We start from the raw sequence: 13541 nt of genomic DNA, 5'->3' as shown, positions 1-13541 counted from the left end.
ACCAGCAGTGTCCCAACTCCTTGTTGAGCTAAAACTTAGGAGAAATACCCACCTCCCTTTGAGCCGCAGTGTCCATGCCAAAAAAATATTCACATGCACTGTCTGGAAGGGGGGACACAGTTTACACCAGGAGGTCTGCCAGTCTCAACAAGCAGGGGTTGAGGAGAAATGTTTTGCAGAGTTCCAGTCCCCAGTAAGATAGATATAGACTCATAACACTAAATTGGGGAATAGAGCATATATGCTAAAACCCTCAGCATTCCTGGTATTTATAAAGAGGGGAGGACCTGAAAGAGTCAGTGAACAGGGTGGACTAATAGAAAAAGATGGACTAGCAAATCCAGAAAGGCACAGAATATTTTGGAGTTCAAAAGTAGGATAGGAAAAGCTGATTAGGAAACGAGATGATGTATTGCTCTGAGGAGGCAGATGGGGGAGTAGAGGAAGAACAATGGGCTGTTCAGAGTAGAAAACTACCTGGAGCAATTTGTGAATAGAAGAGGAGAAAATGGGTGAGGATGAAGGATTAGTATTCTGTTTTAGGAGCGGATAATTTACTGTTGTGCGTCTGACTCCTTGCAATGTGAAATAAGGGACTTCGGGGAGTCCTGATTGGGGTTGAGAGGGGTCATGGGAGTCTTATGTTCTAACAATGCTTTTCTTTGCTGTGTCAGTTAAAACACATCGTATCAAAGCCATGCTATGAACAACTCGATGGGACATCAGGAAAATTGGTAGAGATACTGATTAAAAGGTCCCTGGCAGATTTAACTATTCCATATTTAGCATTGTAAGAAAATTGCAATCAACCTCATAATGCTTTGCAAAGACACCAGTTCAGGGATGAACAGGCAAAAGGACAAAAGTCTTGGTGCACAACTAACAAGCTGTGTTAGTCAGACAGTTAATCCTAAAGCTGTCACGAGACAGAGCAATGCTGGGAATCCTAACCCTGCCAAAGCAAACAGCAAAACTCTGGACAGAGTAACCCCCACCATGACTGTAAGAGAGAGTGATGAATTTCATTGTGAAATGCCTGCCATGGGGACTTGGCACCACAGGTGCTTTACCAGATTCCCTAGTATCAGTCCTTTAGGAGGCAACTCTGCCCAGCGAGGATGATGTCCAGAATGGTGATGAGAGAGCTGTGAAGGTACCATACGCTCACTCAGGTAGCTGACAGTGCAGCCAGTGAGAAAGCTGTACTCTGGAAGCCAATACAGAGACCATTTTATCCCTTGCAGATGGTAGGAAGACACTTCTCACCTCCTTTTGTTTTGTTGATGGAAACCCAAGATTTCTTAAAAGTATCAACCCAACAAATATCAATCTGAAATATACCCAGACATTTGTATACCACTGCAGAAACTGCCAGCATCCTATTGCTATAGACAGGGATTTCATTGAGTCAGTGGAGAATAGAGCCAGCACCTGGTGTGAATGCCCCTGCTAGCAGGGGCTGCCTAGCATGACTTCCTTCCTTTTCTGTCCCTCTGCCTCTGTTTTTAAACCACTCCCCACCATCTCCATCAACTGTTGATGAAGTATTTTCACTGTTTACATCCTCGTCCCTCCAGACTGTGGGAGAGGTGCACGAGGAGATTGCTCCCAGCCCATAGACTGGGTGCTCCCTGACATTTGCAAAATCTTGCTGTAGAATTTTAACCTGCAAAGGATAGAAAATGTTGCACCGAGCTGGGGTTTTGGTGGGATTACATCAAAGTGGCAGCTTGGTCTGTGAAAGGAATGGAGACAGATAGAAAAAAAAAAAAATGTTGAGGAAATAACTGTGCATTTATACAAAGTGAGGCTTATTCTGAGTAACCTCTCTTTCATCAGAGTAGAAGAATTTTAACAGTGTTGTTTTTAAGTCAGCAAGAACATAACTGCTAGAGAAGAAATATATTGGAAAAGGAGTGTTCTCCCTATTATTTTTACTCTTATTTTTACATCCCATTGCATCCCTAAATCTGTTGCTTCTAGCCAGTGAATCTTGGCGTATGCTGCCCCACAAATGCATGCTTTGATGCTGATAGTTCAGCTCTGGCCTCCTCTTTTCTTCCAGACCAGATGTTCTACTTCTCCGTGGTAATGGTTAACATGGTGCTACCTCATTATACACCTCTCTCCGGAAATTATGCCAGTGCTACTTCAGCATCAGCCAAGAGCCATGTAGAATCAATGAGACAGCTGGCGCCCTCCCTGGGGACAGAGTGCTTTACCTTTTGGATTCAAGCAGTCACTGTGAGCTGAGATCCAGGATGCCATGAATGATTTTTCATAGACAGGTGAGAACAAAAGAGCTTTGAAAACCTACTTCAATAGAATCTGGAGACATGGGGCTCTATTGATTAAAAAAAACAACCCACATACACAGTCCAGTTGCATTTTCATCTTAATTGATTTTTGTAGGAGATGGAGGGGTGAATTCTGTCGAACAAAAGAGTTCATAGAAATCTTTTCTTTACATACCATTAAGTAAGTAGATTTTTGCATGCACAACAGCTGTGTTGTGTTTGCAAAAATCAAATAATTCCCTTATAAAGCTCACAAACTGTAAATTGATCTCTTTGATCTTGTCCACAACATATGCTAATCCTCAAATATCCAGGGAAGAAGAGGATGAGATAATGCAAACAAAATAAACACCTGGTTAATATAAAACATTTGTAAATTAGGGTTTGAGGCCAGCCCGCAGTTAGTATATTTACTTTTGGGGGAAAAAAAAAAAAAAAAAAAAGAAAAGAAAGTTAAGACTTTAAAAGGAGAGTTTAAATAGGAAGAATTTGGGTTTGTTCTGTGAAGTCTCATTAAACTGCAAGTTGGAAAATTCTCCTGAAAATAAATGAGAATAGGCCACACTTAATTTTCTCCCTATGGTGTGTATACCTACTTTCACAGGAGGTACTTGACAAAACCCATCAAGAATAAAGCAGTCAGTTTCTACAAACACTGTATGACTCAAATAGACTGGAGGATTCTCAAAGTAATCCCTAACCTTACTTATGAAACTGCCTGGCTGATTTACAGCATCTAGTTCAGATCATCCTAAGGAGCACTTTATACATTGTACTACTTTCCCTTACCTCTGACACTGTATTTAATTTAGGACGATAAGGTTAGAGACTGCTCTTTCTTGGTACTTGAAAGTCTCTTAGTCATGTTGGATGCAGCCAGAAACAAGGATTAATAACAGCAATTATCCTTCCAAGGCAGATGAACCTCCAGTGTAATAACTAGAGAAGTTCCTGATGTCTCCCTCTGCCAGGACTCCATGGAATAACATCTAACCATGCCCTGTCTTTGCTAAATTTGTTGAAATCAATGTTAACACCCAATTTTAAGCACATTCCCTGGTTTCACTGCAAGGGGTTAATTTTTCTTGGATGGCAAGTCTCCAGGTCTGCAAAACTCAATGAAATAGGAACGAAAGTGCAAGGTACTAATGAAAACTAGGCATCTGCCGTCATTTTCATCAGGAATTGCACTGGCTGTGGGACGGCTGACAGAGATCTCTCTGTTTCTTTTTTTTTTTTTCCTTTGGTATTCAAAGCAAGCACTAGTTTTGCTGAATAGAAAGAAATACAGCTGCGTCACATGTCTTCAAAGTGGCTGCAGGAAAAGACCTGAAAATGCATTAATATGACAGCCATCCTTCACGATCGTTTTTAGACATCCTGTAGAGATCATGCCTGGCATAGAGCGCTATTTCCTTTGAAGAAAAGCACCATGGTTGGTTTTTCTTTTCTGTCTGGACTATCTTTCAACTGCTTTTATTTTGCTTAATCAAAACCAACTTTCTCCTCTCAAAAAATGATGAAGGAAACTGAAACCTCAGAAAATGATGATCTTAATTAATTGCATTTGAAATTTGTCAATTCCTTGTAAATACGCAGGTCATCTGTATACCCATGGTGCTTTTTATCTCAATCCTCTTAAAAAAAAAAAGGCTTAAACTTCACAACATTCCTGTGAGGCAGGTAATTCTTTTCATAAAAGGATTATTTCACCCTTTACTGAGATACAGGCACCTCCAGGGTGAAAACTGTGGTTGTTTAACTGCCTGTAGCCACACAACACAAGAAGTGATGGGACAGGAAATGAAAACCATCCTATCCAATTTAATTTTAAGGAGAAAATAGATAGGCAGAATGTAAGGTTCACAGCTGTGATTTCACCAGAGTAGAGGAAATAATACACCTTAGAGAAAAGTGGCACAGTATCTTTAGTGACTGCAAGTAGCTGACTCTTGGTTTCACACCTTATCTGGAAGACAGAACCCTCTGCAGGTCATTGCTCCTCACACTGTCCTGCAATATCAACCTGAGAATTAGTGTTAGAGGGGAAAATGCAAGCTACCAAATTACCATTTTCCCTTCCTGAGGAATATAGACATTCCTTAGAGGTTTGCTATGCAAATACCACCCGGGCATCACTGATGAGTTATGACGGTATCACTGTGCAAGGTGGCAAGATGCAGCAGATGTTTAAAAGTGCCATTGCAGAAAAATGCCAGAGGAAATGTTATCTACCAAAAAATGTGTATTCCTTTTCCCTAGAGTCTCACAACCCATATCTGCCTGTTTATTCATATTTCTGTAGTGACTGGAAATGTTTAGATGCCTTAGGATCATCTGGATAATTCTCCCCATCTGGGAATGGGCTTTTGCACTCAAGGTACCACCTGAGGATGGAGAAATGAGAAATTACACTTTACAGGCCCAAAGAGGCCCGAAGGTGTAAGCAAAAGTAAAAGTAGCAGCAATGAGGACAAAAATATATAGTTTGGTCATGTTTGATAGAAATAGAAGAAACTGGAAGGAAGGAAGATGAGGACAAAGAGTAAACACTTGCTGTATTCAGGCTGTGCTTGTCTTTTTTGAGAGTTACTGTGAAGGTGTGGCTGCAGAGCAATTACTTGGTGTGGCTAAAGAGAGAAATAGCTGTGGCCATGAGCAGAGCCTGTCTGATGAGGAGGGCTGGATTGGTGGCAATGAGGTGGGATGGGGCAGGGGAGCAGAAGCAACCAAAGAAACCCTGCCCCTATTACAGCCAGAGGTGTTTGATTTCAAGAAATCAGGATTGCACTCAAGATATATTTTTGTGAAGGGGAAATGAGGAAGCAGGATATCTTATTCTTATTTGTATACTTGCATCCTTTTCTTCCACTAGATGTGTGTGTGGCTTCTTCAGCTTTGAATGGTATAGTCCTTCAGTAAGTGGTTAAAGCAGTGTTTTGGACACGTAAAAAGAAGCATGAAACCCATTTATGGAAACTCGGCTTTGTACCTTTTCTTTATGAATAAGTTTGAAAGAAAACCAAGTGTCTTTTTCTGTAAATTATTTGTCAGGAACCACAACAGCTACATTCAGAGCTTGAATGACCTCTTTTTCTGCACACCTCTTCTATAAATTGTGCATTTATTTCTGACTTCCCTGGGTAAACCCAAGCAATCTGCTGTACTGTTTATGGGTGGTCTTCATGCCCCCCACATCAAGTTACAGCTATTTCCAAGCATCCCCAGGACATTCTTCTTAGATTAGGAAGTCTGTGGGGCTGTGGGGGACCATGGCTAGGTGTGTGTTGTATCACACACGCAGCTTCTACGTGTTCCCAGTGAGAGAAAATGATTTTAAACAGCACAGTCTGCCTTGCTTTGTGTTGCTAGGGCATAAAGCTGTCAAATGTTCTGCAGTTTAAGGAGGACAACAGCACTGATAACTGTGGAGATTTCAAATAGATATTGATTTCTGAGTTACATAGAGAAGAGCCAGTGTTATTTATTTCCTGGTCAAAAGAAGTGGGAGCTGAAATACCCATTGGGTGATGAAAATAAAGACCCCTGAGGATCCAGGCACAAAAACGTTGACCAAGTCAGTCTCTGTCCTGTGGAGGAACATTCAGCTGGAAGCCATGGCAGCAGTGTCCATGGCAGCGCCCTCAGCTGCCCTAACCAGGGTCAGTCCTGCAGCAACAGAAAGTGGGGAGGGCTAGATTTGACCCCACTTCAGTGAAGCAAACAGAGCTGGGAGAAGCAATGGCAAACTTGCTTTCCAGTGGTCAGCAGTGAAGGCCTTCCCCTTGCCTACGAAGTGAGAAGCAGATGGAGATGTGCCAGGAGAAGGGGAAGAAAGGGAACGGTTCTGCTAATCTCTGCACAAGAAGGAACAGAGATGTGGCCTTGAAGCAGAGACGATACCATATTTAAAATGGTGGAGAGTCCAAGATGTACAGTTTTCACAGGACTGCCAAGAGATGAAAGCTACAGATGTGGAAAATGATGTGTGTTATCCACAATTCAGTTTCAGTATTATGTACTGGAAAGTAGTGATGATACAGTAACCATGGAAAGGTCTCCGGCAACTGACGGTGTAAAAAAATTAGCTTAGCTGTCTTTCCTTTTATTTCATAAATGCCAAGGTCTATCATACCATTCTCTAATACATAGAATACTTGTTTTAAGTCCATGATCCCCTTGGAGGGGATACTCAGAATCCAGCAGCTGAGAGAGGGAGAAGGAGTCAGTTTGCATGAGGAACCTAAAATGATTTCAGTCGAGTTTTGCAGAATAGACCAAACTGGTGCCTCTTACAGATTAGTCAAGTGATGCCTGGACCCAGCGTGAATCAAATCTCACAATTTCTTTGATGTATAGTCCCATCTCCTTCTCTGCTTTCCTACTATGTGAGCTTCTTTATCTTCTACTTTGTCTGGTACTTTGCTTTCTCTTTAGAGAGAGAGAGAGAGAGGAAAATGGTCTGAGGACTCATTATCCCCAAGGCAACATTGGAATGAAGACAAGGGACATCATTGTTGAAAGACAGTAAAATGATGGGATGTAATGAGAAATAAACTCAGGGAATGCCAGCTAATGCTCACAGCCCTCTCAAGATAGTTGCAGCACAGAGCATCTTGCATTTGTCACAACCAATCATCCTGAAATCATTATGGTACTTAACAAATGAAGATTTTATAGCCATGCCTATTTTATTATATGCAAAATAAAGAATGCAGAAAGAAGTACTGCAAAGGCAAAAGAAATTTCTGATTAAGATCAATAAAAAATTTGAGAAGTTAAAATAGGACTGTGGATAACCTGAGATGTCATTTCATATGAGTGTCACTTACTTGAGATAACTAGGACTCCCTTCTAAAACAGGTCTTTTGAAGCATATTGACCAAATATTAGCTTATTTTTGAGTTTTACAGGTCACTTGTTGCTACTTAGTTGTTCCCAGGTAATTGCATACCTACTCAGGGAGGCCAAACAGGCACCGTCATCAGAAGGTGTAATATGGAAGGATGCTGTGATGTGGTAGCCTGAACCCAAAGGGAAAAGACTCAGCAGAGGCACACTCAGTGTGTTCAGGACAGAATATCTTACATCTAAGCAAAGATAACCAAGGGGTATTTCAGATCATTTCTGAATTGGAAGCACCATGGGAAGCAAAGGAATGAAAAGCAAAGCACAGAGGTTTCAGTCCTGTGAAGGACAGAGAAGGTCTCACCACCCTTTCAGTATAGCACAGAAGTAGCTAGCTGACACAATTAATACATTTTATATAAGGTGCAAATACTAGTGACATTTCTGTGTTTTCTTCCTATTATTATTCAGAGCCACACTACCCAGCAGCTGCAGCTTCCAGAGAGTCCAGCTGAGGCTCAGCACTATGAACTAATCTCACTGTACCTTCAGGCATCATTTTAGCTAGCATCGCTTAGCTAAGACAAAAGACTGTCTTCAGAGTCTGGCTCCCCTGTTTTATGTGGGCAGGAACATGCAGGCAAACTTAGACTCACAAAGAGCTACATGACTAAAGGACAGGATCCGCAAACATTGAATGAAGCACCTGCTGTTCTGGCAGCCTCTCCTGCGGGATGAAAAAGGAGAGGGGATTGTTTCGGTCAGACTTTGCAGGTCTGTGGTATGAGTAGAGGGAGGCAATCATAGGGCAATCTGCAGGCTCCCCTAGACGGTCTGTGTATCCTCTCCCCCAGTCAACATTTTGCTTGCTGGCAGTTCCTCTCCCTTGTCCCTTCCCCACTCATCTGCTCACACAGCTGCTTGGTTGAGCTAACCTACCAATGCCTCACATTTTTACCACTGAGGTATCTAGGAGGCAATACTGCCATTTGCACAACTTTGCTTATTCCAAAGACATTTACAGTGTTTTTCTCTTAGTACTTACTACTCTTTTTTACTCTTTTACTTTCTTACTCTTACTGTCTTACTGCTTACTACTCTTGCTCTTCTCTTTGATTGGAATTGAAGAGAAATTCAGGCAGACATCTCACTAGCAGCCCCTGTAACAAGATTTTGGACTACATCTGAACTCATGCAGTCACCTGCCAGCTCCCTGAGATGTTCTTCATTAACCTGGCATACCTTCTTTCCATGGTTTCGCAGAATGACTCACTCCAAGCCAACATCTGTCCTCACTACTAGCATCATTGGAGACATACTGCACACCCAGCCACATCTTTTGCTAAGCCGCACACACCCTCTCCCAGGCTGGCCTACCAGTAGTGGTGGGCAAATAACTCGTGTTCTTGGGAACATTGAACAAACTCTTGCCCCTTGATTTCTTGCAGCTCTTTCTTGATGGCTGCTTTTGCAGTGTGCTCTGATGAGCAGGTAACATTTTTATAAGGCCATACAGTGGCAGACACTTTCCTACCACTCAGTAGTTCTTTAAGCAGTTTGGCAGCAATTCCATACATGCTCTAGTCTTTTAATTCACTCTTTTTTTCCCTGTTTCTCCTTGAGTAATGTCACTTTCATACAGTCTTTCACTAGCAGCTCATCTAGCATCAGCTGATACACAGTAGTACAGTATTTCCATTTTCAAGAACCTGTTGCTGTACATAATAGGAATCCTTTCATCACACAGCATTCTCTTTCATCTTTGTCAGTCACTGATTCCAGTCCAGTGACCTTTTCACTTCCCTTTACAATGAGCCTGTTTACAATCATTAACCATTTCTTGCTTTCATCTCACTTGCCTCGTCCATTTCCAATCTCTTCCCTTGCAAGGACAGTGTCACATCACATCTCATCGCTGTGTTGTTACCTCTTTATTTGGAACTGGTCTTGTATCTCTTTTTTTTTCTTTTCCTTTCACCCCTACACAGTGGTACCTACAGTAGGATCACTGGGAAATTCAGAATTTTGGCACTTCATCTCCCAGTGGAAGAAAGCACAAAGTTAAGACAAGTGAAGCTCAGCCAACATCATGCTGCCACTGCAGATTATTGTTACAGTATTTGATCCAGCGAGATTCTTTCAAATTCTTTTGCAATGGTCTCTCAAACATGTAAGTTCAATTTTATGTAGGTGCTAAATACAGCTGACTTCTTACTTTTCCTTTCAGTCATAAGCTGTATGTCATACATTCTTGTGTGGCAAAAAGGAGATTTCTGATTGAAGAGCAGCTCAGCATGTTGTTCCTGTAATTAACACAGGAGAAAACTCAAATCTTGGTTCAGAAATGCTTGAATGCCTTCAAACACAGGGATGTTCTGACAGCTGGGTATCCAGTGGGAATTTTGGATAAGAAATAGATACAAATGGAGTCATTTTTCTTCAGGCCTTTGCTAATGAGGGCAATGGGTGAGTGAAGCGGGCAGCATATAACTCAGGCAAATGGTACACAGTTCTTTTATTTATAATTTTGCTTATTGGCAGCAGTAAAACTTGGAGGGAATGTTGCCAGCAAAGCTACACGGTGAATGTTAATCTATTAATCTATTGATCTATTATTCCTCTTCTAGAAGAGGCCAAATGCTACATAAACTTGAGTTGCTGCTCCACCACACTCATTTTTGCCATATTCAGACTGTTTGTCATGGCATCCATTTATTTTGATGCCTACTAGGGCATCTCAGTCTAAGAGAGTGATGAAGGACCCAAGACAGAAATCCAGAAGTTGGGGACTTCCAGGTACTGGTTTGCCGCACAGTCAAAGGTGGCATCTAGAGTAGGTGTATGACTACACTACTCATCCACTTAAATCTTTGTGTTAAACACTGAATGGGAAATTGTTTTGCCTGGAATTAGAATGGCAAAGGTATTCCTGATGTCTTTGTGGATTATATTATTCATTTATTTTTAACTGGATGGCTGAGGTGTACTTCTCAGCAGAATAGATCACTGTCCCAGGGAGCTTATAAAAAAGCTGCTTGTTTACATAAAGCAGCATGTGAACAATTCCTCTGCTGAAAGCACCTCGGCTGTGTTTGAAAATAACTCCTTCTCCCTGACAGTAAATGTTCCTCGTTCATTCCATATATACATGTGGTGATATTATGTAGATGCCTGTATCTGAGCAAGAGCTTTACATTATCCCTTAGCTGGTGACTGCTTAACATTCGTATTGGAGAAAAAGCAAAAGACTTTGAAGTTTGACCTTCAAAGTGATTTTAGATTGGAATTTCAGGCCTTTTTTTTTTTTTTTTTTTTTTTTACAAAACAGCTTCTGATTTTGACCATTAAGTAATTTGGACTTTAAGGTTAGGATTCTGTGTCTGGATGATGTATCTGGAAGGAAAGTCAGGCAAGGGGTTGCCTAGGTATCATCATTTAAAATCCATGATTAATGATTCCAGCAAGTTAGAGGACACAAGAAATGGGTTTCATTCTCTCTAACTTTAGTTGTGTGAAAAATAGGATCTAATCTATGTTGGCCCCTCTTCTTCACCCAATGGAGAAAGATGGCATCTTCAAAATGCAATATGCTCTGACTAAAGTAGGTGCCTAATTAGTGCCAAGAAGCTAAATCAAATATCAAAGTGCTCTGAAGCTTCGTGTTTGAGTTAGGAGAGATGAATTGCCCTCTGGAGTTTCCTGCCCTGGTCCTTTGACTGTGAAGCCTAGATGGCTAGCTAAGTCCATGTTACGGATGCACGCACACTCAAATCCAACAGCTGTTAAAGCTCAGATTTATTCTTCAGTAAAAAGTTAGTTAGAACTCCAGTAACAGTAGTGAACTACAGGCTCAATGGTGTAAGGGGAATTAGTACTACACAGGCGACTTAAGAATCCCCAAGATTTAAGGTGATGGCTCAAAACGCACGTATCACTCAGCTAAAAGCTGAGGGCTCTCTCCCTCGAGGAGTTACCTCGGGCGGAGCCCCAACCCGAGGGGGAGTCCCCGACTGCAGACCCGCTGCTCCGAGGAGGACTGGTTCCAACGTGTCCTCCGGCGGGACCTCGTTTATACCCCTGTCGAATCTGATCTGTGGTCACTTTAATCCCTATTGGCCAAGAAGGTCACCTCGGTATACCTGGCACGCCTCAATTGGCCAGTTCAAATTTCAACCTGCAGCCTCTAGGGTTTGGGTTTTTTTCCTTCCCCTTCTCCCTGCCTGGAGAAGTTTCGTTTCCTGCTGGAGGGATGGGGGGGGGGGGGGGGGGGGGGGGAGTGTACTGCCACAGTCCACAGGCCAAAGTTTGATGGTTACACTTAAGTGTGTACAGAAGAATCCCTGTCAGAAATGATAGCTATGAAAATACTGCCAAACTAGATCAATTTTTGTATGTTTGGCTCTCCATACTGATAACAGTATTTAAGAGTGAGGGATCAACTAAACAGTCCTTCTGAGAGTAAAAGTGCTCCTGGTTCATGCCCAAAGTGCACAGGGGGGGATGTGAAGTACATGAAGCATTTTGCTTTGTGTCACAAGCTCAGCAAAACCTTTTGAAATTTCATCCATAGCAGCCTCTGTTGGCATAACGATGCACCAGGTTAGTTGCTGTCAACAAGTACAAACCACGGTTTAACCTTAAGGCTGGAGCTAGTCATAGCTTTATGTAGAATAAACTAGAGTTTGTTTTTCTATTGAGGTTAGAGTATATTCAAGCCCTTACATTTTCCAGCTTGCAATTCCCTTGCATAACAAAACTTCTCTGCTTCAGTTATTGTTGTGAGAATGAGTTGTTTAATATTTGTGAATCTCTGTACATGCTGAATATTAAAACATGAACACCTCACACAGTTGAGAGTGAAGCACTGTGCATTATATAATTCTGTATTTAAGATCTGTTAAAGTACTGTCATATCACAGACATAAACAGGCTGAAAAGCCTGTCAGTTGTGGCTGCCGCTACATCCTGAAGGCTACATTTTTCAGCAAATTGCTTCTGCAGATGATTCCATGTTTTCCATAAATAGGTAAATAAATAAAACCCTTAATCCAAAGTCTAGATTCAATTTTGTTCATAGCACATTTGCCCAGTCAGCAGGGTTCTAGAAGGATGCCCAGCCTTCCTTTGGTGAGGACACACCAGAGACAATCTGAGATATGAAAGATTCCCTTTTGGGCTTACAGAGTGGTCCATGCAGTGTCGTGAAGAGATGAAAATATTCACTGCAGAAACTACAGCATCTGGGTAGAGCAAATAATGTGAAATCAATTTTGGTTGGTAATCTTATGTTTTACAGCACCTCAGGAAAAGTTGATGTAATTTGTCCACACATGGACCGTTTTGTAGTGAAGATATCTGCAGGCACACAGTTTCAGGTATCAGTCATCTTACATAGTTGTACATGCCTATAGCTGCCAGACATAGCTGGTCACATACCTGCAGGAATACAAGCTGTGACTCTGAAAACATTTAATTGTGTGCCTAACTTAAAGAGTGCTAATAATGCCATTGATGCATGGTACTGCTTAAGTGAACAGAATTAAAGCAGGTGCTTAAAGCCCCTAGATTAAATAGGGATCTAAAAAACTTATCTCTTCACACATAGTTGTACTAAAGAATTACATGTTCTGAGTGAGTCTGCAGAAACATCCCAGAACTGCCCACCAGCATTGCCCGCGGGGTCACAACAAACCCCACAGGGACAGCGAGCAACTTTTAGGTAGAAATCTTCAAAACCAAAGTGCTGCTATCAGCCTGTCTCCCCAGATAGATTATCACTAATTTTAAAATGAATTATATTACTTTTCCAGCTCTCCATGAATGGACTGATATGGTCTTGGTTCTGGGGAGCTGAGCTGTGTGTCAGCTGTGTACATTACTGAAGACAAATCACTGCACACAAAATTATAACACACAATTAAACTTTGAATGCGGTAGTAAAATGATTAGGTTGGTTTGGGGTTTTTGTCTGTTTTGGAATGCTGTTTTATTTTCATAGTGCTCTCCTCTGTTCCTGTATTTCTTCTTTTCTTTGCAACAGCGCCTTTTGGGATAAGGCCTGAATCCTGTTGTAGTGGATCTTCTCTTACATACTTTGCATTACCAATTTCCTGCTTCACTGCTCCTCCACTATGAGACAAGCTTTAAGATTTAGTGATCATATAGCAGAGTTGAATAACAGCACTTCCATTTCCTTTTACAAAAATTGGCATCTCTCTTGCCTTCAGAGAGCCTTAGTCACTGAGATGCACCTAAACAAAAACTGTAACAGAGAAGGGAAAAAGTGGCATCAGAGTTTTTAACAGTGGCTCTTAGGCATCTGTATTTTTAGGAATATAAGAACAAACAAATTGATGCATTTGCATTCAAAGGGGATTTTTTCAGCCACAGCACTTC

At 41.5% G+C, this 13541-nt stretch overlaps 1 protein-coding gene across 3 annotated transcripts in view; it reads left to right on the top strand.

Annotated features, from left to right (window-relative positions):
• Positions 1 to 13541, top strand: part of NXPH1 (neurexophilin 1) — a 232004-nt gene that overhangs the window by 20196 nt on the left and 198267 nt on the right. Inside the window, exon 2 of one of the 3 annotated variants that reach the window (XM_030010053.2) lies at positions 2066 to 2288. The exons of 1 other annotated variant lie outside the window; for it this stretch is intronic. In XM_030010053.2, the coding sequence (XP_029865913.1) occupies positions 2271 to 2288 (18 nt within the window). In that variant the 5' untranslated portion in view covers positions 2066 to 2270. Of the gene's footprint in view, positions 1 to 2065; positions 2289 to 13541 lie in introns of those variants that run through there. One more of the 3 variants, XM_030010048.2, reaches the window with a different exon arrangement.

Source organism: Aquila chrysaetos, chromosome 3, assembly GCF_900496995.4.
Source record: "Aquila chrysaetos chrysaetos chromosome 3, bAquChr1.4, whole genome shotgun sequence".
In the NCBI taxonomy this organism is placed as follows: domain Eukaryota; kingdom Metazoa; phylum Chordata; class Aves; order Accipitriformes; family Accipitridae; genus Aquila; species Aquila chrysaetos.
The sequence above is the reverse complement of the archived record's forward strand: the minus strand, read 5'-3'. Positions and strand labels throughout refer to the sequence as shown.